This window comes from Colletotrichum aenigma (assembly GCF_013390185.1).
Source record: "Colletotrichum aenigma strain Cg56 chromosome Unknown KSG_Cg56_contig08, whole genome shotgun sequence".
NCBI classification, from domain to species: Eukaryota; Fungi; Ascomycota; class Sordariomycetes; order Glomerellales; family Glomerellaceae; genus Colletotrichum; species Colletotrichum aenigma.
This window is the reverse complement of record NW_023500914.1, coordinates 1855625-1881844: the sequence shown is the minus strand read 5'-3', so window position 1 is coordinate 1881844 and position 26220 is coordinate 1855625. Positions and strand designations below refer to the sequence as shown.

Genomic DNA, 26220 nt, shown 5'->3' with positions numbered 1-26220 from the left:
ATTTGGTAACTCCTTTCGCTGGAGGACTGGGTATCATTTCGTAACTTTTTCCACCTAAAGAGACCGATCTCGGCTTCTTGATCGTGATCTCCTTTCCACGTCCATCGGTTCACCGCTGCCTCTCCTATATTCAACCACCTCTCCCTCAGAGTCATCAGCACCATTCTCCCTTGGACTGCCTTCGCCTGCCTCCCTTCTCTCCTCTTCCTCAGCCTCCTCCAACAACTCATCAATATCACCAAGCGGACTGATCCTCTCCTCCAACTCTCCCAAGTCCACCAAATCAACCCTCTTGGGCAGTTCCCTGAAACTCGTCGCGCAAACTCTCGACTTTGTCAACAAATCGTCCACGAACTCATCCATGTACGTCAGACTCGTCCCCGCGCGTCCCTTTCTTCTCAACTTCCTCCGGTCTTCCAGAAACGGCTCCAGCAGCAGGTAAACATCCTTCGCCTTCCTTGTCATCCGGATGTAGAATACGGCCAGCGCGCGCAGGTACTTGAACTTCTCGCCGCCGAAGCCCAGGTACGTCTCGAGGATCTCGTCCGACGGCGCAAGCTGCAGCAGCTTGAACGCCAAACACAGGAAAGGCGTCGGCTTCTGAGTTACGCCGTAGGTACCGCCGATGAAGGTGACGTGCTCGACGACGCGGTCGACGATGTCGGCCTCGTTGACGGCGAAGCACTGCTCTTTGTAGAAGTAGGCGTCGATGATGCGCTCGCGGACGGCCTTCTCCATGATTGTCGCCGGGTTCTCGCCATTGGGGGCTAGGGAGGCAGAGGAGCCGCGCTCGTCGAGGAAGCGCCGCTCGTCGGCGTAGATGGTGTCGGGTTTGCTCATCTTTGCGGCGATCGAGCGAGTGGAAGGGCGGGTCAATACAGCAGAGGAGTTTGTTGCGAAGGTCCAATGGTCGACCTGATTGGAAGGCGCGTCGTTGGGTGCGCGATACCTACTGCGCTCGAGATATCGTCAAGCCAAGCTTTCTAGAGTCTTTGCGCGTCTCTGGTCTCGTGAAGTAGATCACGCTCGGTCGATACGGGTGGGGTGGATTCGATGCGACGCAGAAGCTAGCTCGCTGGGCGTGACATCCGCCGTAAGAAAAAAACGTTGTCGGCCACACTGGCGGCCAATGACACCCATTGACAGCTGGCCTATCGATAGTTGCCCCGCGAACCAAGTAAACAGCCCACTTCCAAGTTCACACTCCTCCGCCACGTCACATCTGGCGGCGACTGCAGCCAAAGGATCGGGGGGATATGGCGTCTCTATCTGCCGTGTGAAACGCATGCAGAACATCTTCACATACTCCATCTTTCTATACAAATCTATCAAATTTATTGTCAGAGAAAATAAAGATCGAGAAAGCACAGCAATCATGGTGCTCCTCTCATCGTCACAAGTCTCCGTCCTCCTCTCCACCGCCATCGGTAACACCCGCCCCGTTCCCGCATTCCAGTCCCGTCCACGAGTGAGCAAACGGCTAACCTCTCAACGCGTCACGCGTATGCGCCCTGCCGCATATGCAAACGCATTCTCTTGCCAACAGTCCTCTCTTGTGGTGCAGCTCTGTTCCTCAGCGGCTATGTGATCCAGCAACGCACGCTGAACCAGCTGCGGGAAGCCATCAAGCCAGACTATGACCCGCGACCGTCACCCAAGACCTCGTACACCGTGCCTGAGCACCTCAAAAATACACCCGGCAACGCCCTGTACGAAGGCGGAAAGCAGGACCAGATCATCATCGAGGTAAACCCCTCGGTGCCCGAGCAGCAGCAGCAGCAACGCCCGAAGAAGCTCGCCGGACAGAACCAGCAGGGCTGGACGTCGGACCTGTGGAAGAAGATGGTCTCCTCGTCTGAGAAGGACGAGCCGGGCGTGAGCAAGGAAGACCTGGAGAAGATGGACGAGCGGGAGAGGAACATCAAGGGGTGGAAGGTCAAGGACCAGAAGCACCCCGACCCCGACGCCGCCAGCGAGAAGCCCATCAGCCGAGCGGAGAGGAGGAGGCTGATCAAGGAGGAGATCAAGCGCTTGTCGCAGGGCGAGGAGCCGGTCTACTACCAGCGACGACTATGGTGAACTTTCTTTCGCGATGGATCAAGGTTTCCTCAGTATATACGGGACCCACGGCGTTATCTGATTTCTGGGATGCAGTTAATGAAGGGGTGTTTACGATATCATTAGGATCTACATCATGTACACACAATGTAGATAGGACGGGACGGCCTCGGGCCGACGCAAACGAGAAAAGCGTTGTTTGTTGTGCACGACGCGGACTGAAAATATCATTCCACAGCTTTGTATTCATGCGTATGACCCGAGTGAGGGTAAACGATGCTCTCGTCGATAATAAAGGCCATGCTATCGATGATGTGTGCTGCCCTTTCCCCATGACAGCAAAAGTAAAGCCGGAATCATGCATTTCGTCAGCGCGGTGAATTCGTCATGATTCGTCTCCTCCATGATAAGCCCTCAAACGCCGTGTCCATGCCCCAAGAAAACAACAAGATGAAACTAAAAACAAAGCCACTGTTCACAAACGCCATGCCCGTCGTGCCGTCTAAGCATGCCTAGTGGCGGCATCCTGGAAAGCTTCCCGCTGCATCCTCTCGAGCTCCTCGAGGGAAAGCTGGCTGTTGGCGAACTTGTTTGCCTTCTTCTCGCGCCCCTGCAGAAGATGTGTCAGCCTCGACTGGTGTCACGGGTCGGAGGTGGAGGGGCTGGCTAAGATTGGGAACGTACCTTTTGGACTTCTTTGTGCTCCGCCGCCGCCTCGAGTACGGCGGGAACGTAGTCTGAGAAGCCCAGCTGCTCGAGGGCCTTGGTGATGTGGTCGCAGGCGATGGTCTTCTTGGCCTCCTTTTCGGAGATTTCGTTGGCCTCGGAGGAGATGAGGGTGATGAACTCGACGCAGCACTCGATGAGCAGGTCGCGCGCCTCCTTTGAGAAGGCGATGCCTACGGAGGGCGGGAGGATCTCTGTTACGATTTTTTGGACGGTTGCTGCAGGCCGTTAGTGTTGGCCGTAGCGAAAGACGGGATGAGAGGCTTACCCTTTGGCAGAGACAAGTCATCGTTGCCTATGGTGCTGTGTCAGCAATAAGTCTTTTGGAGATCAGGCTGTGTGGAAGCAAGGCATAGAAACGGCACCCATGAGGCCATCCTGGTCTTTCCAGAAAATGTCCTAGCGCATCTGAATAAATGAAGAGAGCATTACTGCCGCTCTCAGGCAGCATGGTGCATATGCAGGATGAGCGTCTTATACGAGACAGCTGTGATGAGGGCAGACAGAATGGAAGCCCGATTGCGATCATGCAGTCGAGGAAGGGAGGAGCGGCGGCAACGAATGACCGATAAGGACATTCGTAGGGGGTGAAGGGCGAGCGAATGAAAGATGTAATATCTGGACAAATCTGAGAGCAACTTACCGGCGATATCGTGGTCGGACATGGCGCAGGATGAACTGAGAAGAATGAGATATGGGTTGAGATGTTGCGGTGACGTATTCGAAAGAAGAGAGGGTGAGGAACCGGCTAGATCCCAGCCGGATGGTTTCAATGTAGGCCGCCTTGAAGGACCTGGCTATGCAGTTCGTGGCCGTGAGCTGAGACCGGTCTATAGACTTATATCGGAGATGGTTGGCGGTGAAAAACACGGGAGCGGAGCGGACATGTGAAGCAGACGCGGGACAGTGTGGCTCGCTCTTCGGGCGGCTGCTAGTGGTGGGGTCTTTTATGCTATTTGGATGCGGGACACCAACTGCATTTGAACCCTCCCCGCGCCCAGGCCTCAGCTGTTGCCTCTTTTTTTTGGGCTGTCCACTCAATGCGCGCGAGCCACAATGAGTGTGGTGCACGACTTTTTTCTGTGCCCATCCATGGATCCACCTGGACCTGCCCACCTGGGCTCAGCCAGTCAGGCGCGGCGTTCGGTGAAAGGAGCTTCCGACGTGCCGCCGAGCACGGGCCACCTTCTCCAATCACTCCAAATTTTTTCTTCCCTTAAAAGTCAGATTTTTGACGGCAGCTTCAGCTTTCCTTTCTCTTGCATCACCAAACAGCAGAGACAACAAATCACCATGCGCTCAATTGCTCGAGCCGCTGGCGTCTCTGCGCCTCTTCCGGACTGACTCTGGTAGGTTTACCTTTTGCCTCCTTTTCCCGCTTTCCCCCATCGACCTGATGAGCTCTGTTGTCGCCCCAAACTTACGAGGAATAACTCCCCTCATACAGTGGTGAATGACCGTCCTGCCAAACGGACTTCTCTGACTTGTCACCTTGAGCTTTCTTGCTTCTTGATGCCCACCTTTTTGGCGCGACCCAAAGCTAACGGAAATCTCTTCAGACAGAAAATGTAAGCTGGCCCGCCTACGTTCTTGCCGCAACGTCGTGGTTTGCGCCGCTTCGCGCCTGCGATGATGTCCAAAGTACTATCAAATACCGACCTTCCAAGACGGAGAAATGATAACCCCTGAGCACCTGCTGTACAACGCACTCTTGTTCGACAGCCAGCATGCGTGGACTCGATGCTGACGTGGATGTGCTTGCAGGGTGCACTAGCAGTGATGTGTGATCCGTATTGCTCACGATCCTCGTCTACAGCTCTCTCGTTCAAGGTAGGCGCAAACTTTTTTTCTTTCTACTTCTGCTTCGCGCTGAGCGAACTTGCCGATGATGATGAAACATATTCCATGCTAATCCTGAATAAACAATGTGGAATCAAATATGAGCTTTTCATCTTTCGACTGAGGCATCATCTATTCAATGTTTTCTATTCTGCTCTCACTGGCTCAAGCAGCTGGCTAACATTGGACTTTTTAGTAAACACTGGAGTCTACTCCTGGTACGCCGAAAGCTCTGTAGCTTGCCACCTGCGATGGGGTTAGCTTCTGTCAAATGTTGACGGGAATGGCCCGACCTACTTGAAGTACTTGCCCGACAGGGCGTGCTCCGGCTTGACGACAAACCGCGCCATCACGTTGCCGGGTTGCTCGGGCTTGAGGAGACCTCCCTTGTCAAAGTCGGAGACGAAGGACGAGTGGTCCTTCTCGGCCATGTGGTCCTTGCCGGTGTCGCGGATGACCTTCTGCATGGCGGTATCGACGCGACCGGGGCTCATGGCGATGCTCGTGATGTCGGGCTCCTCAACGGCCAAGTGGGCGGAGAGGTGGTTCATGGCAGCCTTGGAGGTGCCGTAGGCGCCCCAGGCAGTGTACGCGCCGGTTGCTGCTCCGGAGGAAACCCAAAGGACGCAACCCTTGGACTTGCGCAGCTCAGATAGAGCGGCTTGTACCTTTTTGAGTAGTTAGACAATAATCAAGTTGTGAACAAAACGTTTTCCTCACCAATGCCAGTCCACTGAAGACGTTGATGTCGTATGCGCGCTTCCATTCCTCGACGTTGAAGTTTTCCAGACGAGAGACGGGCTCCAATACGCCGTGGTTGATCACAATGCCGTCGATCTTGCCGAAGGCCTTGACAGCCACCTCGGCGATCTTGGGGATGGTCTGCAGGTGTCAGCCTTCCCTATCAACGCCACGCAGCCGCGAAGTGACGCCCTCACCTTGAGATCACCCAAGTCTCCCGCAACATACTCGACCTGTCCAGGATGCGCGGACTTGAGAGCCTCCAGTTGGTCCTTGGACCTCGCTGCCAACACGACCTTGTGCGAGTCCTTCAACAGGTACTGGGCGATAGCCAGGCCGATGCCGCGGCTGGCGCCGGTGACGATGATCACTTTGGCAGACATTGTAACGCGTTGTGCTGATCTATGGCAAGACAGGTTTCTTTCTCAAACACCAAAAAAGCAGCGCAACCGCGGGAAAAAGAGTCTGCACCTCTGGATGGAGCTGCAGGCTTGCGCCACCCGAAGTCAATGGGTCCGGCCTGCCTCTGTGTGTGGTGGAGCGGGGGCCAGCTTATCTTATCAAGATGGCGGGGTCCCAGCTCGGTGCTGTCTGGGAAGCTCCCTGAGGTGTTGGACCATAACGTCATTGTTCACGATATTACTCCTCAAAGTGACATGTTTTCACAATGAGTTCGACAGTTATTCTGGGCTCGGGCATCATCGGCTTGTCGATAGCCCATTACCTTGCTGACCACCAGCCTGGATCGACTATCCATCTCGTTGAGCCATCACCGGAGCTGTTTGCTTCTGCATCTGGGTATGCCGGGGGCTTCCTTGCGCGCGACTGGTTCTCGGCCAAGTCTGCATCCCTTGGAGCTCTGAGTTTTGATGAACACAAAAGACTTGCGGAGGAGAATAATGGCAGAGAGAGATGGGGTTGGTCAACGAGTACGACTTACAGCCATGCGGCTGCGCCCATCAAGAAGAGCAGGAATGGCGAGAGATGGCTAAGTGAAGGGGGCAGCCGAGCCGACGTTGTCGAAGCCGTTGAGACACACGGCGACGGCCCTTCGTGGCTACGCCGTGCCGCCGGCGACGATGTCCAAGTTATTGGAGACTCAGAAACGACCGGTCAAGTGTGCGTATCCATCCACGGCATTTTTCGCATGTGAAATCTCACACGATAACAGGGAACCCCTACGCCTCTGCAACTTCCTGCTCGAAACATGCAAGTCAGAGGGCGTCCACCTCCACCACCCAGCTACAGCTCTCTCCATCAACACCGACCTCCGCGGCGAGCTCTCGACAGTTTGCATTGGTGACACGAATTCTTCCACAGAGACCGACGTTCCCTGCACACGCCTCGTGATCGCTGCAGGCGCCTGGTCCCCGCGCGTCTTTACGCAGCTCTTCCCCGGCGCGTCCATTGAGCTGCCCATCTCCAGCCTGGCAGGTCACTCCCTCGTCATCAAAACTCCAGGCGACGACACAACGCAAACAGGCTGCCACGCCATCTTCGGCACTGACAGAGCCGGGTTCTCGCCAGAGCTCTTTTCTCGCGTCGGTGGACATATCTACATTGCCGGCGTCAACGCTCCAGAGCTCCCCCTTCCAGACTTACCGGGCCAAACACCAATCTCGCCAGCCGCGATAGACCAGCTTCAACAAACGGCGGGGAGCATTATCCACGTACCAGAAGGTGATCTCGAAGTCGTCAGGAAAGGCCTCTGCTTCCGCCCCGTGACGGCGTCCGGGGAACCCATTCTGACCCGCATCCCGGACTCCCGTCTCGGAGACGGGGTATCAACCCGCCCCGGCGCCGAGGGCGGCGTCTTCCTCGCGGCCGGCCACGGGCCCTGGGGCATCAGCCTCAGCCTCGGGACAGGGAAAGTGATGGCGGAGATGATGCAAGGACGGAAGCTGAGCGCCGATATCTCGCGGCTGGGACTAACATGAACCCCGCGCGCAATGTACATTCACCCCGTCCCAAGCAACCCGTATAATCCACAAATCTCTACCGAAAGTCATGCCATGATCGTGATGATGTTGTCAAAGCAAACGATAGCGCCTGCCCCCCTCTCCTTGATTCGCCTCCATGACTTCAACGGTCCCAAGCCAATGGGCATGCCGACATCACGATCAGCATCCCCCCCACACACGTCGCGCCGCCACACCTGGTGATGGGTTCATGCGCGTGGCGCAGCTTGGCAGGTCGCGCTTGCCGTAGTGCACTAGTGCCATCGTCGGAAGGGATGGTGTGCAGCAATCGCAGCTGAGCGAACCACTCCCCGCTCCGAACGACCTCCGCGTCTCCAACGTCCGAAACGCCTGGCGCGGCTGCGACGGCCTCTGGGCAGCTCCATCACGATCCATCGAGTTCGTCTGGTGTCGAGACGGCTTCCCTGCCAACGTGCCAGAGTCTTCCATAACAGGATCCGCCCGCTTCTCGTAAGAATCTTTTCGTCAACTTTACCCAGAAATAGCCGTCCGTGCTAAGAAGCGACGGAGTAGTTTGCCCTGTTATCCACTCGAACTAGACCAGGGGGTGGGGATCATGGGATACGAATGCAGACGTAACAAGAGAACAACTTGAACAGAAAGAAAAAGAGGGAACCCGAGAAAGCTCTGTTGCTATCGGTACCTTTTCGCGGCATTGTACGGATTGGGAATCTGCGTAAAGATAGCGCGAGCGGTGCATGTAGCTTAATTACTGGGGATGTGCAGGGAACATTCGGACATTGCGCGCTGGGCGGACGTGCCGCATCCCGATCACAACTCCGTGTAGCCGGGAAAGGTCTTTGCACATTTCCACGGAGCATCGTTACCGAAGACGGCCGTCGGGCGAATTGTTTCTTCTTCCTGTTCCTGTCCCTGTTCTCTATTTCCGTATCTCCGTTCTTACCTCGTTGTGGCTACCTCTGTCTTCCCGTCCCCTTGCCTGTCTTCAACCACCACAAGTCTTCATCCCGGTCAACTATCGTCAGAGATTTTAATGGCTAAGGATTTAAGAAAAAACGAAGAACAGGCAGAGCTGAAGGACGGGAAGATGCCTGGCGAGTGAAACCGATAGTCTGGCTCAGATAATGATGTCCCCAATTCGGGTCCCCTGTCTTTCTCGTCCGGGGCAACGCAGCCTCATCCTTCGGTCGGCAGGGCGAAGAGAGCTCCTCCCAGGCAGCTTTGTCCAAGCCCCCTGGACGCAGACTGGGGAAGAGGCTTTTTGCTTCTTTCTGCATCGCAACGACGACATCTCAATTTGCCACACGTCAAGCAGTAGGACGAGGCTACGCTTCGCCGCATTGTCTGACAACAACTCAGCCTCACCCGAACTGTCTCATCCCCCTATTCTGTGTCTCTCCTTTCTCCCGCATAATTCGACAACTTCATTCGTAGATGCATTGAGGCTCTCATCGCCCATGACGATGCACACTCCATGCCTGTAAAAACCCGGCAAATGTCTGCCGCGAACCTCAACCTCCCTCCCCATCAATGACGATGCACAGACCCGTTCGTGAAGCTGTCACGACTCATGACACCGTCTTTTTGATAGCTGCCGTCGTCCCGTCTTTCATCGTGGACCGTGGTTTGATGGGGCGGGGGCTCCATGTTTCTCTGACAAGCTGGAACGAGATGAAGTCATCTTGATCAAAAGTTTTAGGAGGGAACAAAAAAAGAGGCCCAGCCTGAGAAAAATCTCAAACCAACGATTCCAAGGCCTTGGAACTGTCGATCAACCGCCTCAACAGCCACCGGAACCACCCACTGTCATCACCGCCAATTAACGGAAACCCATGGCCGTTGACTCAGGCACCCGGCCAATCTGTTCCCACGCTCTCCACGGGAAGCGTAGATCGCGCTTGTGTGTGTGTGTGAATTGATGTGCCTGGCGGAGAGAGGCCGGCCTCTTCGTACAGAGAAGAAAGACATCAGCAGATCCAAGGAACGCCTCAGACGACCGTGCCCCGTCGATGGTCGGCGTCCTTCACGATCTCGATATGCCATCTTCCCCTCCCCTCCCCTCCCTCCAAGGCCGCCGCCGTAAGCGCAAACGGTCGCCGGTGCCAGTCAGCGGTGATCTATCCGGACCTGATCCGATGAATGGACGGATGGGCAGGCGCCAGGCTTGTGGCTTTCCTTCGGCGCTGCCTGTCAAAGGTGCAGGCTGCAGGAACCGCAAGCCTCCTCTCCCACCCTCCGAACACCGAACCCACCCATCTCCCGAAAAGAGTGCAAGTATTGAGCGCAAGTGCCATGTCTCAAGTGATGAGCATCAGCAACACCCATGTTTTGACAGCTTTGACAATTCCCATATGTTCGGGAAAGAAAGGCCATCGCCAGGGTCGTCTCGTAAGCTAGCTAATCACCGCACCCGTAGGGCTCTGGCTAAGACCACCGTGATGAGCAATCACATTCGTTCCCGTGATCAGTAGACAAACGGTAGCCCTGGAGGGAGATTTGACCTTGCTCAATCTCTCTGTCTGCCCGGAGCCCTTGTCCCGCTGAACTCTGTTCACGAGCTCTACTAATCGAGTGCCGGGAGGTGAATCCCCTAGCTGAGGTCCGTAAGGTACGGCCTTACGAAGCATTCGCACACCAAGCAAACTATCAACGACTCCGCCACACGACGACGACGAGTACGCGGGCGCGGACAATAGGGAAACAATTTGATTTCCTCCCAGCGGCTGGGGCCAGAAACTTACAATGTCACTCCGAAAGCTGAGACGTTTCCGAGGACATCCGCAGCGTCGTATCCGCAGCATGCCATGTGCCCTTCACATCCACGTGGGAGCAAACTTACACGGGTACACACAGCTGTGGCGGCGCAAAACCTTAGCGACGATGGTACCTGAGAGGGGGGATCCCGTAGTAAGATAGGTAGGTAGCTTCGGTCTCCGCCTCCGAACCAACCCCCAAACATTGGACGAACAAAATTGCGAAGCTACCTATGCTAAGGTGCCCGTCCACGGCCGGCGCGGACGCGAACAGCTGAAAGAATCGTAATCCGCAGGCCCGGTAGCGTTCAGAAATGAGACCACCCTCTTCCCAACGAACCCTCTTGGTAGTCCAATGGGAAGGCGTAGTTGCTTGGCGGCCTCAAATCCGAGCGGGCTTGGCGGGCAGCACTTCTTTCCTCTCTCTCTCTTCCCTTTGTCTGTAAGCAGTAAAGCTGCTGACCGACCCTCATCACGAAATTTTTGCGCCGATGGATTTGAATTTTTTTTTTTTTTTTTTTTTTTTTTTTCTGTCGTCTCGCCCGTCGGGCTATTTCCGTTGCGAATGACCTCCGGTGCGGATGCGGGGAGCGGAACCTGCGATCGACCAACCAACCAACTGCATGCAGGCAGACCACCACACCGAACCAGCACGACCAGAGAGAGGGACTCTATCACCACCACCACCACCACCACGATTCGGTCCTTCTTGGCGAGTTGCCGGCGTCCGCTGGGCGGGGGCAGACCATTGTGAAGAGGTGAAAAAAGATGTTCTCCGTGCTTTGAGCGTATTCAGTGGGGTCCTGTCCTCGCTCTCGCCGTCGGTGAGAGTTTAAGCCGCAATGTTTGGAATGTCGCCGGAGATTGTGATTGTTCATCCCCTCCGCTTGGTATTGTGTCCTTTGCTGCTGAGAGCACCTTCGGATCCGGGCTTTTGAACATGGGATGGGAGTTTTCGGCTTGCCTGCCTGCCTACCTATTCCCAGCAGACGGGTCACGCGCACTAGAGAGATGCAAGCTGCGGTGCCTTGGGCTAAGCTGCAAGCGGTCAGCACCCTCTTCAGGCCCCCTGGCGAAATTGAGGGAACTGCAAGAGAGCTGCTGCAGCTTCTGGGGCGCGAAGTTGGGTACCTTGCATGCGGCTAACGACAGCGGAGCGGGGGAGAAGCGACTAGCAAGGGCAGCCGCGAAGCTCATGGTCATGGGACTGATTCCATGATTGATTTGATGGATTTCCCGCTGCGGTTGTCGCGGCTGATGGGATGAATTAGAGATGCCCGAGGGGACGGGGGGGGGGGGCGGCGTTGGCCATGTTTCCTGTTCCTGGTTCCTGACTAAAGTTTTCTTTCTGGCAGCGCGTGCATCTCCGCCGAAAAGCCCACCCACTCGTTCTTCGGTGGGCACAGGTTCGTCGTTCTTCGACGGTCATTAGCATCCTTGTCTCGGTGTGCATGTGCTTGGCGGACAGCTAGGGATAAGACGAGAGACGAGAGATCGTCACGTTGCAATGTGACATGAGATGTGAAGTCAGACGAATCCATTTTTTTCTTGTTGGAGGAGCAGCACATGCACACACACACACACACACACACACACACACATGCACCGGTTTCCATGACATGACCTACCTGCATACGAGTGCTGATATCATTCACACGCATTTCACATAGTCTGACGACACGACACTAAACACGACGTAAGAGTTGGTTGGGAAAATGGGTTTTTTTGCAGCATAAAAATCCTGCCAGGTTTTGAATAAAATTACAATATGAAGATGATGCTATATGATATGCTTTCTTCAGTAACGCGGTCGCGCGTGGCGTAGCGCATCTCCTTGCTCGTGTTCACAAATCTCCCGGTCCCCTGGTTGACAGCTGCCCGTGCACAGCAACGGACGCAATCCCCTTTTTTGTGTATGCCCAAAAAATGACGTAACGACCAGACCTTGGACCCCCAGACCGTCCGTTTTTGGTCCCTTTGGGCTCTCAGACCCCCCGGTAAAGAAAAAAAAAAAAAAAAAAAAAAGTCTTGAAGCAGTAGTCTTACAGCAGTGAAGAACCCAAAATCTGAGTGGATGAATCTGGTAATCCAGAAGGGGGGGGGGAATAAGAAGAAGAACCAATACAGAGGAAGGCTTGCTGAACAAAGAGAAGAAAAAAAGATCAAAGTCAACGCCCGCTAGTGTTGTATCGTAAAGGCGTTATAAAAAAAGCCAGCCGAATGAAGCAATCGCCGTTTTTTCCCCTTCCCGCTTCCGAAGTACCGAGCAGACAAACCAAAAGACTAACAAATAAAAGTGAGTGGTGGGAGTGTTGAGTAATAGTAGGTAAAGATGAAAGCTTTAGAACAAGCTGGGGTCGGAGTGCCGGGTGCTCTCGCCGTCGAAGACGATGCCCCGCCTCTTCCACCCGCCGCGCTTGAGAAAGTCCTCCACGCTGTCGAGGGACTTCATCTGCGGGCGCTTTGGCGGTGAGTTCCTCTTGTGGGAAAAGTTCTGCCACCGGGACTCGCGCACGGGGCGCTCCTCGTCGACGATGCTGCCGTCGCCGTCGGCGTCGACGTCGTCATCCTCCTCGTCCGGAGAGGACATGTCGAGCGTCTGGACGGTGGACTCGGACCAGTGGGAGCGCGGCAGCTGCGGGCGCGTGGCGGCGATGTGCTGCTGCACCTTGAAGAGGAAGTAGTCGTCGCCCTCGGCGGCGTGCTCGCGGGAGCGCTGCTGGTCGATCGGGGTGCGCGGGGAGTCGACGGGCGGCTGGGGCATGCTGGGCACGGCGGCGGCGAAGGCGGCCTTTGTCTTTTGCTGGTGCTCCGCGAGGGCGGCCTCCTGGGAGGAGAAGTAGGAGTCGAGGACGGCGTCTTCGATGGCCTGGGAGTTGTGGATGAGGGGGCGCTCGAAGAGGCGGCCTGGTGGTGGTTGGAAGGTCGGGTGCAGCGAGAGGGGGTCGAAGTCGAGCCTGCGGGTGTGGCGGATTGTGCTGCCTGAGGAGCGGGTTGATTGTGTCGAGGAGGAGTCGTTGCTGGAGACGGAGTTGGAGAGGGAGGGCTTGCGGGTGTGCATTGCCTCGCGGGGGCATTTGCCCTTTCTTGAGGACGATGGTGATGTTGTTGAGCCGAACATTGTATGGGTTGTGTGTGTGTGTGTAAGTGGTGATACCCGTAGAGGATGGTGAGCCAAGTGTCGTTGGCAGTCGTGCGTGGGCGGGTGTTGTTATATATAGATGCGAAATGTAGTCGCCCTTGCTTCCCTTCCTGCTGTTCCTGATCCGGATTGTTGGGATGTGATATATATCGCGAGGTGAGAGAAGGAAACACCCGGTGATGGGAAGAAGAAAGGTTGAGAGTGAGGCTTATGAGTGCTGCTGCAAAGCCGTGGACGGGCGGGTGGATATGATATGTTACCACAGAGTTATACCACACAGGGCATGTAATAAGTTTAAAAGTTGTTCAAGGAGTGTGGTTTGTGTGAGTGTGTGACAAGGGTCGGGAGTTGGTTGAGGATGATCAGAGGGGGGGCAGACCGGGACAGGGCATGAGGTTGAGGAAACGAAAGCGGGCATCGGGTCTTATTATAAAACTCGATGATGGACGAAAACAGGCATTCTGGGGCGGCCAAAAGCCACAACGCATCTGCCTGCCAAGCGTGGGGATGGGATGAGCAAACCGGCAGCGGAGCATCGAGCAGGAAACAGCAATGGACAGACATGGGCAGCTTTAGCTCTGCACACACTGCACACGCTCACACGCACACCGCAGGACCGCCAAAGTGGACTGGCAGCGCACGCGGGCCAAGGTCCCTGACGATCTGGGCTGAAAGAAGGATAGACGAGAACAGGCAGGGAAGCTAGTGAAGGTCGTGGTGTGCGTGTGTGTGTGAGCCACACTACAACGAGCGGTACGTATGGGAACCGGCGGTGGTACCTAAGGTACGCAGTCTTAGTTTTTTCATCTTCGCTCTCACCGCGTTCACGGGACGGGGTGCAGCTGAGCAAGGGTGTGGGGGGTTCACGCTGCCCAGAATGGAGCTAAGGCGAAGCATGAGGAATGAGAACGGTGCCTTGCAGCAGCGTCGTGCGTGTCGCGAGAGAAGGTTGAGGAATTCTTAGGGACCTGACGGGTGACTAGGCTTGACTTGATGGAGAGGGAGAGAAGCGGAGGGGCGGGGGCGGAATGACCAGCGAGAGGATCAGGCGCATGCCGATGGGACGAGGATGAGATGAGGCCGGGCAACACCACCCAATCGAGGCTGATGGAGGTAGGGTAGCACACCTATCCGCAGCAAGATGAGTCTACGCTGATGCTATGTCCACTGGGGCGGGAAGATGATGGTAGAATGACAACGTCTTGATGGAGAGGGAGAGAGGTTCGATGTCGATGCGATGCAAGATCGAGAACGGACCCGTGAATGCCGCGCCTTGGGGCCCGGCTGGCGTGGGTGTCTATTGCTCACCACCGCGGCGCGGCTTGAAATGCAAACCCCACGGCGCTGGGCAGACAGCAGAATACTTTGTTTGATTGCTTGGTCGATTACTCACACGATCAATCAATCATCCGTGAAAGCCCGACGAGCCCAAGAAACCCAACTACCTCGCTCGGAGAACTGTGAAGCCGAAGAAGAAAAGGTTCGTCATTCCAATTCCACCTGGAAACTGCGGATGCGCCTGTCCAGGTCCCCCGGGCAGCTTTTGGGCAAAGATGGAAGCATGTCAAATTTGCATCTTCCTCTTCGGGTGAGGCGGCACTAGTCTAGGTAGCTTCGTGTTGTTTTGTGTCTGTTGGTCTCTCTCTCTCTCTCTGTACCCGTCTGCCAGTCAGTGACCCGTTCCTCCTCTCCCTTGAGCCTCGTATGAAGAGAAAGAATGGGGGAATAAGAAACGAGAGCCCGGCCAAACATGAAAATAGAAAATGCACAGCAAAACGGAGTCACGAGAAACAAAAAAAACTTCTGGGAAGCAGCAAAAGGATTGGCGGTTGGCTTGACCGGGCTGACGACCTATCGAAAGGCAGGGACAGGGGGCCAGCAAGGCAGTGTAGGGACAGGGCTCCCAGGCTTCGGGCAGCTCTCTTCCCGGTTCGCTTCCAGGGTGTGGCTGTCTTTTTGCATGTTGCTGGCCTTCCATCATCCATCTTCCATCATCCATCTTCCATCATTCATCATCATCATCATCATCCAAACCCGAGCAAGCAGCCCCTCTCCACCCCGGGCGGACACCACCACACCCTGGAACCTACCCTGAAGTTCGGCAGCGACCTCCAGCAGCTCATTTTCCCGATTCTGCACATTCTTCCCCCTCGCCTTCCATCCTCATCCACGCATCCATCCCTCTCGCTGTTTCCCCCTCAGTCTGGAAGGGACGCCGCGCCCGCTATCACTACGTACCGGTGCATGTACACATATCGGCATCACACGTACCCATGTGGGTATCTATCTCAATGCGCAAATCAAGGGTTCTGCTGCCGATGATGACCTGACGGCGAGAAGAACATTGCTGGAAGAAGCCCATCATCACTCAGCACGGAAACTAACAAGCCACTGACAGAAGGGCTGCCCTGGCCGGTGCACTGGCGGAGAGCGGCCCAAACGACGACCACGGGCGCAACGTTGGGTCCTCCCCCTCGGGATACGTCATCCGGTCAATTCGTCTGAACAAGCATCATCGACAGACCGTCTGATGTTTCTTCCTCGCTTTGATAACCTTGAACCTTCTCTCGCCGCGCATCATGGGTGACAATCTGCAAAACAAGGTGCAACGAATCCCAGCAGTACGTACAATACAACAAAACCGCGGCACGCTACGGCTTCAGATACGTTCCACAGGCGCGAGGCCGTGTGTTTCATCTTGTCGCTCTCTTCGTCCTTCTTTCTTCGCTATCTGCATCTCATCTTGCAGATCGCGATTAAAAAAAAAAAAAAAAAAATTGCGTGTCTGATGTTCGTCTTTCCTGTCGTCGTCGCAGATACAGTCAGACAACCACACTCACTTTAGTGAGACTTGGGTACCTCTCTCTGGGAGCGCTACTTGGGGTTACGTACTCTCATTGCACGGCGAGAGGATGGCTGCGTCGTCTTGTCATCACGGTTGCGTGTCTCTGTTTTCCCAGCTATTACCGGTGTCTTACACGCGTAGTCCCTTCCGGCGGCCAAATTGATCACCTAACCGCACCCTCGAGAGAACCAAACAGGAGGGGGGTGGCGTGCCTCTCAGTATCTCATCCACTCACTCACCTCACCTCGTGTTACTCGCAAAGGAGCCGCCATGCTGCCATGCTGCTACAAGAGGGGATATTTCGACAGCGATTGACGGTCTGGTTGGTTGTCACCGTCCTGCCCCCCTCAAGCCCCTCCCTTGGTCGGGTTATCTGTTTCGCTTGGGAGCGGGTGGATGGTGTGTGTGTGTGTGGCTGATCAGCGCTCCTGCTGATCATCTTCGCGGCGGTTCCCTGATGTCTTGTCCCCCAGCTTTGCCTCCTTCGCTTGCTTGTCAATCAGTGAACCCTTTTTTTTTTTTTTTTTTTTTTTTTTAACCCCCTCCGCAATTCCCTCATCTCATGCACTCTCCCATCGAAGATCTATCTTAACCGATTGCTTGCCTCTTGGAACCCCTTCAATAACAAATCTGGAAGATCAGACGAGAGAACCAAGATCTGCCCTTGCCCCCATTTCCTCTTCCACCTCTCGAAACGCTCCCTTCAAAAAAGGGCAATGTCTCTGCTTCAAGTCTCCTGCTACGGAATACTCCCGCGCCCTCGAAGGATGCCACCCTGAGCCCTGTCAGAGAAATACAACGGCTCTCTAGCGGGAGGGGGAAAAGAGCACCACCACCAAGCCACTGCCGCAGCTGGCTGATGCTGAGTGGCTGAACGCCTCACGCTCAAGATCGCCTCAACGGAAAACCATCACCATCCTCCAGCCTCCATTGGGATTGGCGGATGCTGAGAGGATCCCCCTCCTCCTCCTCCCCTAAGCCAAAACGAACAAAAAGCCGCCACCGGTCTAAGCCAGAGAAGGGCAAACCCACGCTGTCCTCATCAGCCGTTTACGTCCACAGGCACACGGGCGAGTTGTATCCAATTGATCATGCTACATGCGCTGCGGAGTCCTTGGCTGCCGCACAAATGGCATTATTTCTCTGGCAGGAAGAGAGAGGCCACACACAGACGCATGCCGCGAAAATGGTTCCTGAAGATGGAGCGGCGCCGCGCAACGCCATGGCACGACGAGAGTTCGTCTCGCCTCGGGCTAGGCTGCTAACGGCAAGAGGGCAAAAACCGTCCACGCAGGCGGCGAAACGGGGGTTTAGTCAGACCGGATTTTTGGCCTTGTCGCTTCTCGCAAGCGGACTCGTGGATGGTCCGTTCCTGTTCCTGTGCCTGTTCCTGGCCTGAGAACGAGAAGGTTTGTTAGTTTCTCGTACCTGGCCTTGGGTCGTTTGAAACGGACGTGGTCGTTGATGAATCATCCAATCCATCCCGACGGGACCGGAGCCGTCGTTCGCGGACAGCAACGAATGGGAGGCATGGGAGAGATGCTGCGGTTCCCGAGAACTGACAGACCACCATCAGACGGCGGCCGGCTGAGCAAGCAAGCAGACACGCAAGTGCGTCCGCCGTGCCGCAGCTGCCATCGCATGTTCTGCATGCACTCTAACGCAAGAGACTGTGCCGCCGTTCTGTTCCCCTTCTCACCACCACCCTTCCCGTATGCAGACCGCGGGTATGTCCTCTGCATCTCATTCGCCGGAGCCCATCTGTGTATCTCACATCCATCCCTGGGTGTTGCCATGTTTCTCTAGGGTTATTCTTGAGGGGGCTTCTCTCCTCCATGTTCTCAGTCAGCAAGCAGTGCTTCATCCATCAAAATCATCTATTGTTGGAAAAGCCCCTCCCCCGGTCCGAGGTTTCTCTCTGGGGGTCTACAAACGCCGCAGTGTTCGGGCTTCGATTCGATCTGGCTCCACCCCCATATTCCCGCGCATCCGGACCAGCTTCTCCTCCCCCGAACACTTTTTTTCAGCTGCGCCGTGCATTCATCACCCCCGGCATCCCTGGCAAACACTGATGAAATTGTCAGTCAAGCATTCCGATTGGCTCACCACGCACCACTTCCCAGCTCCCCAAGCCACCAGAGACAAAGAAAGAAAACCGGTAGGAAGTGTATGTTGCTTGCTCAGCTGATCGTGATGCCTTTTCTCCCCTCCCCGTCGTAGTTTCCAATAGGTCCAATAGTGATCAACTCCGCGAAGAGGTCCCAGCACTTATGCATCTCGATCTCACGAAGAACCTCCCACCGGCAGTCGATGCTGTAGAACATCTTTTGCCGTCAGGAATCCAAGGGCATGTCACGCTTGCGATGCAACCACCTCGTGCTTGAAGGGGCTAACATGACTGACACTTTGGTTCAAGAGACCGTTGATAAGAAATGTCGTCAAATGTTGGTTCTGCTCGGGCTCATTGGATCGGTGATGCCGCCCACGCCGTCCTGCCCGCCATCCCGTCTGCATCATGCACACCCTCTTCTTCCGTAGTTCGAACAACCTCCCACCCCTTGAACGTACGATACCACCACTCCCTTTGGTATCTCCAATGCCGAACCGATTCCCAATCCTCCGAGAGTTCTCGGAGGCTTACAAAGTGTAGACGTCGTCGACCAACGTCGCGGCCCCCACTTGGTTTGATGCTCGTGCAGACTTACAGAATTTACCGATCAATCGGAGACGTTGGAAGGGAGGGCGAGACGATGCGGTTGCAGAATAATAGCTCCGCCCTTGGAACAGAAACGCGCACGCCCAGCACGACGGCCCCAAAAAAAAAGTTTTCTTGTGTATCACCCGGCTCCGTGGTGACTCAACACCGGCGACCCGGCGAAAGGGAGACGAACGAGTCAAAGACGAGACAGAAACTTCTCCAGCGGATCCCCCAGTCTGTCTGCCTACTGCCTCGCCGTGTCCCAAGAATAGCGACGCCGATGGTTTGTTTCCGAGGCTTCTAGGCGGACTGGTGTAAGTGCCTAGCGTAGCAAACACCGAAGTACAGCCTCGCCATGCTCACGCCGGCGAACACGTATACGACGAATAGTTATCGAGGATTCGTAGTGTTTGTCATCGCCGAGAGTCCAGCGCACCCCGTCGGCCAACAGGATTCCGCGTTCACAGTTCCCATCCCCGGATACCGAGAGGATTTCCCAGCTCCTACGAACCGGAACACGAATCCTAGAGATCCCACTCTGACTCCTCCCAGAAGGACCGCTGCCGTCCAATCCTGCCGAAGGAGTTCGAAGCTGTCAGACGATTTTAACGCCAGCCACAGAAGAAAAGCCCCATCCGCATCAGTCAGAAACAGCCGCCAAAGAGCCGTTTCCCCATCAGAGCCGGACTGCTGGGCTCAAACTCGCTGCGGGTACGGGTGACGGCATCCCGACGATCCCGATCGACAGAGAAATCCTGGTCCGCCCGCGGCTGCACCCCCATCAGTTTCTGAGACCGCCCGCTTCACCGCACTCACGTCCAGGGCGGCCTTCTTTTGCGGTCAACCTCAGATCATCGACATGTTCCTGGGCAAAACCTGCCGTGTAATTTGCCACTTGGCCGAGCTGAACAGCTGAATGGCCCGCCGGGGGATTTTCGCTCTGCTGGTGTCGCCTGCTGTAACATGATCGACCGATGCAGTACGACGGAGAGCAAGTTTGAAACAAAACGGCCGCTTGAACAATGGGCTTGACAGGTCCAGCTGGGCTGATGCCTTCCGACGAGGTACCGTTGACTTCGCGCCCTACGAGTCCTCGATAATCTCAGCTCGATCGCGATGCAGTCTGCTCCACAACAACTCTCGTCCTGTCAGATCGAGGCCGCAACTCTCGATTGCAAAAATAAAACAGACACACGCATGAGAAGGCCAGGACGATGATGCCCTGCATGTAAGCGCCTGGTACGCGCGAGAGGTTCACTTGGAGATATGCCGAAAGACGCTTAATGATTCAAAATTTCGAGACTGAGACCCGTCTCGTCGGCCGTCGACTACGCCGGCCGGGCAATTTGCTATGCTGAATGATGTTGATATTGGCAGCCGACCCGTCAGCCCCCGTGAGGAATTTCTGCCCGCGTGGTAACGTGTCGCGCATCGTCAGGCGGGCGTCCCAAGGGGGTCGACATCAGTGTGTCCCCAGGGCGTTTCGGACCCCGTGTCGACCTCCCGACCCGACGGCGTGCTTCTTGCATTCCAGAGATCTCCCAAATTCGCTAGAAAGGGCGTCCTTATAGACTGCCCATCAAGACATCGTGTTTCGACCCCCTTGGGTGGGGGGTGAAGTGGTCGCCAAGGCACAACCTGGTCAACCCCAGATCGACCGCAAGGTGCGTCATCCCGCGTTGCCAGCGCCCAGGAAAACCCGCCCTTCCGTCGTGCATTTTCCACAACAACGGCCGCCTGCCAGACCCTTAAAGAGCCGGGCATGACCCGAAATCATGCGTGCATGCCTCCCGTCAACGGCAGCCAACCGTGGCCGCACCGTACCGCACCGTACCGCACCGCACCGCAAGACCCGTCATATGACGATTGGCATAGGGCTTGATATAGTGACGTCAAATGCGCTATGCGGCTGTGTTGAACCCTGAGTGGTGGCTTGATGTTTATTGTTGCGCATTGATGCAAGGTCGGTAGCACCCGAGATTAGGATATGCAATTTCCTTGCGTCAACATGAAAAATCCTGGCAGCCAACAAGCGCGCCTTACCGCCTGCCTCGCGTTCGGGTTCGTGTGAGGCTAGAATGGGATTCAAGTGGAATGACGGCCATGCTCGAAGAAGACGCGGACCGCGAAGCTGAAGAAAACAACACTGGAATCTCGTCCCCGCGCGTTCTTGTGATCTCGTCATCTGCCTCATCTCGATCTGTCCAGGGCATGGGCTCGAGGAATCGAAACCTGTTGTATGCGTTGCGATTCAACGGCCAGTAGATCGAGATGCGAGACGCAATCGCCGTGGAGGAGTCTACTCGATGATGCCGTCGTGCTCGCCCTTGAAACGCTTCACGCGCTTCTGCTCCCAGTTGTCGATGTCCTTGGCCGCGAGACGCTGTTTTCCCAACAATGTCAGTCCTTCATTTCTTTTCCCTCTGCGTCATTTCCATGGCTCGCGCAGGCCCCTAAAGAGGCCGTGAGCTTGGCAGAGATTGACTTACGTAGTACTCCTCCTTCATGTCGACCTTGCGCGCCGACCGACGCATGCTCAATTCCTCGTCCCTTGTCATCTGGCGCACCCTTCTGTCGTGCTTCTCGTATCGGATGGCCGTCGCGGGGGTTAGGACGAAGGAGCCGGCGACCATGACGGCGACGAAGGGCAGGCCGAAGAGCAGGAAGGGGCGCTTCGCCATCATGGCTCGGTACCTCGCGGCGAAGTTGTTCGTGTCGACGGTCGACTTGAACCTTTTATTGTCGAAAACGGCCATGGTGGCGGCGATATTCCTTTCGGTATTCAATTGACGGCTGATGGTGCAATGATTGTCGGTTAAACCAGTCGCTGCAGAAACAACAACGTCAATGTCCTCGAATACTAAGGTATCGTGGGTATTCGCAATGGCTTCACTCGGGGCGGTGCCTTGGTGGTATGCACAGAGGTGGTCTGATCTGAGGATGATGCGGAAAGCAACAAAAGAGAATAATCGAATCAAAAGCTGACAGGTACAGTTTCCTCCCGGAGCTCCCAGAAAGTTTGAGCTTTTGGTGCCAGGGTGCCCCACCAGACCTCGACTAGCTTCCGCGCACGTGCCGCACAGTGTCGAGTCTGCGGCGCCGTACAGCGGTGCTGCTGCTGAGGGCGTCCAAGGCGTCCAGGGCGTCGTTATCTAATCGCAGCCACTGCAGCGCCCATTTCCAATCTTGCTCTTTTCCACCATGAATGAAGTTTACCTTCACCTGAATCTACAACCGCAATAAGCCGCCTCGATGCGCCGTGGCGGCCCGTCTTTTAAGTACATCGATTCAGTTAGTCAAACTTAGCATGTACTCACCATATCTTTGCCAGTAAAACTGCATAGTACCTAGGTTGCAGAGGAATGCTTGGTCCCCCAAGCCCCAAAGTAAATGAAGAATGACGGAGCTTAACATGCCAACACCAACATCAAGGCCCAAAACCACGGCGCGTTGCGGCTTAGAGCCATCTTGAGTCAATGAATCTAGCCAAATCAGTGCCCACCGCATAGAAGATGTGTCTAGATGGCTGACGTGGACCCTCCAAACGGTCTCGACCGACTCCATCCGCATAATCCGTCACCGGGCAGAAGGTCCCCCGATCTCCACCAGCCTAGGTAACAAGCCGGTCCCTCCCCCGAACTTGATATCAAGGCATTTGACAAACACCACAAATAGCAGCAACCGTCTCTACCACTCTCTCACTCCTCGTCTTACGTTGCTGTTTCTGGGACCAGCCGGGTACAGAGTACGGGATGCCTCCACGAAGCTCCGTGTACACGTAGACACATCAGCCACTCCGTCCGTACTTTTGAGTTGCCGTACTCAGTACTCGAGTTAACTCAAGTCACCTCGTCCCTCATCTGAAACCCGGCACGAGCCCAGGAACGCCCTTCGTCCACAGTGTTTGCCATCTCCCACCGTCCTACCCGTCGTGTTGCCCAGCGATGTTCCCCGCAAACCCGCCCCAGCCCTGGCACGTCTTGTGTCTTGGTCAACCCGTCCCGTCCGTTCTCTTGCCGTTGTTTTCCCTGCTTGCCGGCCCTTCTCAAGGTACTGGGAGGAAGAGAAGAGGAGCAAGCAGTGTCCCAAACGTCGCGAGTCGCTCGCGCCCGACGACAACGGGGAACAGGGGGCCAGAAAAAGGTTCCCACGGACTGCCACAAACTACAAGCAGCCATCCCGCTCAGACGAAGAGCGCCCAGCTAAGCACCACCACCACCAGCCAGGCCCGGCCCAGCCCAGGGCAAGCAACAAAGAGGGCCCCCAACTCAGGAAGGGCAAAGGGGAGGGGAGGAGAGGGGAAGAGCCGGCCCAGGGGTACCGCTGGGTTCCCGGCAAGCTGGAAACCGTGCCGGACAAGCACTGACCACGGAAACTTTGGCCCCCATTGCCCACTGCGCTGCACTGGACCACTGGACTGCAACCACCGCAGCAGCTTCGTCGCAGCTTATGGTGGTACTGGAGGCCCGCCATAGCTGCACCGAGACCTTAACATCGTCCCCGTCTGCCCATCTTCTTCACACACGTCTTGCTTCCCTTCCCCTCCCTCCCCCCTGGACCACACAGTATCAATGGGTTCTGACTTAACCCTTCGTCGGATGATTTTTTAGGCTTAGTTGTTGCTCGTCGGGCCACAAGCCGACTGGAAGGCCCTGTGAAAGGGGTAGCCCTGGACAGGTGTCACGGTCTCCGAGGCTTGTTTCGTTTCGTTGAGGCGGACGACGCAAAGCGGGACCAAGTGGCAGTAGCCTGCTGCTCTGCTGCCGCAAGGAAGCTTGCCGGACTATCCAAGAGTGAGTGAGCGTGTTTATTAATGGAATTTTTTTTTTCTTGGTCTCCCCAAATTCTCCAGTGCCGCCGCGTCTGGGCGCTCGTGGCGTTGGGGTGTCCCAAGGTGTGCCGTGTCATGGTATAAGTGTCTCTCTAGTCCTGTCCGTCCCTCTCCTGTGCTTGCAAAGGTAACTTGGCACTTCTTTCCTTTGACATATATCCGCGAACATCGAAAAGTCGAAAAGAAAAAAAGTTGAAGATCGGCGAGCTGTCAACCTCCTGTCAACCTCCTCTCTCGCTCTCCCTTCCCCGGCTGGTCCATCCCTCCCCTCCCTCGAGTTTCAAGAATAAGTTCGCTTCTTCAACGTACTTGCCCATCTCGAAGGCCACCTGACCAGCTTTTCATCTGATTACTCCCCCGCCGGCCAAAAGACACACACACATTCAAAATGGGTTACTACTGCTCCAACTACTACGTGAGCCTCCCCATGACGGTTCTTTGTCCTGGGTCTTAGTCTCACGTGATACCATACAGGGCTCTATCCACTGCCACAACACCGTCTCCCGCTTCGGCGATAGGTGTCATCTCTGCGCAGTATGTCCACTCACTCATCACTCACTCATCCCTAGCTCAAAATCATACTCATTAACGACCAGGCATCAAAACGCGGCGCCGCTATCAAGGAAGGACTCCTCTCTGAAGCTGAGCGCTGGGGATCGGCCACCCCCCGGTCGACCCATGGCGATCGACGGGTTGAGCGGGCCAGTCGTCCGGCCCGGGACTCGCGGGTGAAGAACTGAAGCCGCCAATCACGGATCACCAATCACCAATCACTCATCTTACGCAACCAACATTTTTCTGCAATTTTTAACGACGACACACGCAAAGACAGGGGAAACGAATGAACTAGAAAGCGAAGCGGGACAGCGAGCAATAGGCGCAGAATGGGATCCCACCGGGGCAATGGCCGCAAAGACAAAAAACGGTTGGGGGCGGGATCTGGCCATCATGCAATACGGCAAAGGCGTTCAAAAAACCAAACACTAAAAACTCACCGGACCCCGCGATGGCGACGATGGTCCATGCATTTTGCTCTAACACTCGGGAGAGGTTCCGTCCCTCCCACAAGAGATACACAACACAGGCTCAATCATTTTACATGCGCCTATCATGAGAAAAACAAAATCTAGATGAAGAACTTACCAATCAAGTAATACTGCCCAAATGACCAGACTGTGCTGAGACCCGGGGTGACGGGAAGGTGATGATGCGATGATGTCGTTCATCCGTGAGACCCGGGAGGGGGCCTCGAGGCAGTGCAACGCCCGAGCCTGAGCTCTGCAGCAGCTCAGCTCTGAAATCGCCGAATACATGCATGTAAGCTGCACTCTGTACTCCTGACGTTTGGGGATTTTCTCAAAGCACTCTACCTTGCAGTAGTCACGGAGCGCAGCATCAGCAACATGAATGAATCGGACATGGTCTCGGGGAGGCGGGGGTGCAAGCTTGACAGCTCGCAAAGGATAGCTATCAATCTACGAGAGGCAAAACCCTACCAACCGCGTATCGTGTTCCGTGTACCCGATTTGCATGACTTGGGCAACAAATTCCCTCTTCCCAAATTGAGATAACGCGGAAAGATGACAAGGGGTGCTCCGCGTCCCGAAACGACGACAACATCAAGCATCCAACCTATTCCAACTTCTGACTTCTGTGAGGGGAAAAGAAGGAGCAGACACCGCCTCGATTACTTCAACTCATAGCACTCGCATATGCCCGCTGTCCGAATTAAATGCCTCTTCAGTGCCAGAAGCCAAGCTGCAGCAAAAGCATGCGGTTCGAATGCGAGCACAGTGGGAACCTTGTGCTACGGGAAAATTGGTTAGCTTGGTTTGGCTGTTGTCTGATCATGGATCGCGGCAAGTTCAAACGATGACAGATTAGCTTACCTGAGTGAGGGTTTGTTTCAGAACCTGCGGCAGATCCACGAACGCACCACCCACGCCGCTCACTCAAACCATCGTTCACAACACACTTACCTTACTTCACACCCACCCGGTTCTCTGTCTTTCACAATCTTGCCTCTATCTCTGCCCCGCTTCTTCGCAGGAAGGCCACTTCACGTGATTGTCGTGACTGCGAGCTGTCAGAAACTATCCCGAGCTCGTGTCGACGACAGCGGCCCGTCCTGTCCTTCCCTTAATTCTGCCGAGGTATTCCAGCACGATAGGAAAGAGACTTCCCTTCGCTTGTGAAGTTGAGACGATCACGCCATGACCAAGCCTCTTCCCGGGCCAACCTGGGAGCCCGCGCACCACCCACTGCTCCCTCGCAGCACTTGGGATGGTTGATCTAGCCCTGTGATTTTGATAAATCTCTACCAGAGGGTGGATGAAGCTTTGGTGGAACTTGGGGTGAAAAGGAGGCACCAACACCTAAGCTTCGAGATGCTGCGAGACTTTCAGAGTTGGTGATACGCTGGAACCGGCATGTTGGGCCATCGGTTCACGCTAGACAAGGGCCACCGAGCCTTCCCGCGCGAGTCGTCGACTCAGCTGCCAAGGCAGGAAGACATGACAGAGTTCATGAGGTCAGATAAGCGACTCAGAAATCCCTCTTATCACCGTATGCCTCAACAGCATTGCGTGGTGCTCTGTATCATGAATGAGTCGACAACTCATGCTACCTCACACGTTGCCATCACTGA

The 26220-nt window shown here is 55.5% G+C and overlaps 8 protein-coding genes across 8 annotated transcripts; 3 read left to right on the top strand and 5 right to left on the bottom strand.

The window, feature by feature from the left end:
- Positions 1-54: 54 nt before the first annotated feature.
- On the bottom strand, positions 55-840 carry Prp38 (Pre-mRNA-splicing factor 38; the record flags this gene model as incomplete). Its single annotated transcript, XM_037327286.1, has 1 exon — positions 55-840. The coding sequence occupies one exon, from the start codon at positions 838-840 to the stop codon at positions 55-57; it is 786 nt and encodes a 261-aa protein (XP_037173773.1).
- A 535-nt stretch (positions 841-1375) lies between these two features.
- CGCA056_v012041 (uncharacterized protein) lies at positions 1376-2079 on the top strand (the record flags this gene model as incomplete). Its single annotated transcript, XM_037327285.1, has 2 exons — positions 1376-1502; positions 1565-2079. The coding sequence occupies 2 exons, from the start codon at positions 1376-1378 to the stop codon at positions 2077-2079; spliced, it is 642 nt and encodes a 213-aa protein (XP_037173772.1).
- Positions 2080-2560: 481 nt separating this feature from the next.
- ncb2 (Negative cofactor 2 complex subunit beta) lies at positions 2561-3449 on the bottom strand (the record flags this gene model as incomplete). The annotated part of the gene is made up of 4 exons (XM_037327284.1): positions 2561-2668; positions 2743-3002; positions 3053-3079; positions 3428-3449. 4 exons carry the CDS (start codon positions 3447-3449, stop codon positions 2561-2563), a joined length of 417 nt encoding a protein of 138 aa, XP_037173771.1.
- Positions 3450-4832: 1383 nt separating this feature from the next.
- On the bottom strand, positions 4833-5747 carry CGCA056_v012039 (putative oxidoreductase; the record flags this gene model as incomplete). The annotated part of the gene is made up of 4 exons (XM_037327283.1): positions 4833-4869; positions 4921-5291; positions 5344-5505; positions 5562-5747. 4 exons carry the CDS (start codon positions 5745-5747, stop codon positions 4833-4835), a joined length of 756 nt encoding a protein of 251 aa, XP_037174521.1.
- A 284-nt stretch (positions 5748-6031) lies between these two features.
- Positions 6032-7301, top strand: CGCA056_v012038 (putative oxidoreductase; the record flags this gene model as incomplete). Its single annotated transcript, XM_037327282.1, has 2 exons — positions 6032-6483; positions 6536-7301. The coding sequence occupies 2 exons, from the start codon at positions 6032-6034 to the stop codon at positions 7299-7301; spliced, it is 1218 nt and encodes a 405-aa protein (XP_037174522.1).
- Positions 7302-12398: 5097 nt separating this feature from the next.
- CGCA056_v012037 (uncharacterized protein) lies at positions 12399-13178 on the bottom strand (the record flags this gene model as incomplete). Its single annotated transcript, XM_037327281.1, has 1 exon — positions 12399-13178. One exon carries the CDS (start codon positions 13176-13178, stop codon positions 12399-12401), a length of 780 nt encoding a protein of 259 aa, XP_037174023.1.
- Positions 13179-21041: 7863 nt separating this feature from the next.
- CGCA056_v012036 (Cytochrome c oxidase assembly protein COX16) lies at positions 21042-21498 on the bottom strand (the record flags this gene model as incomplete). Its single annotated transcript, XM_037327280.1, has 2 exons — positions 21042-21125; positions 21232-21498. 2 exons carry the CDS (start codon positions 21496-21498, stop codon positions 21042-21044), a joined length of 351 nt encoding a protein of 116 aa, XP_037174516.1.
- Positions 21499-23961: 2463 nt separating this feature from the next.
- On the top strand, positions 23962-24313 carry CGCA056_v012035 (uncharacterized protein; the record flags this gene model as incomplete). Its single annotated transcript, XM_037327279.1, has 3 exons — positions 23962-23988; positions 24048-24107; positions 24170-24313. 3 exons carry the CDS (start codon positions 23962-23964, stop codon positions 24311-24313), a joined length of 231 nt encoding a protein of 76 aa, XP_037174513.1.
- Positions 24314-26220: the final 1907 nt, after the last annotated feature.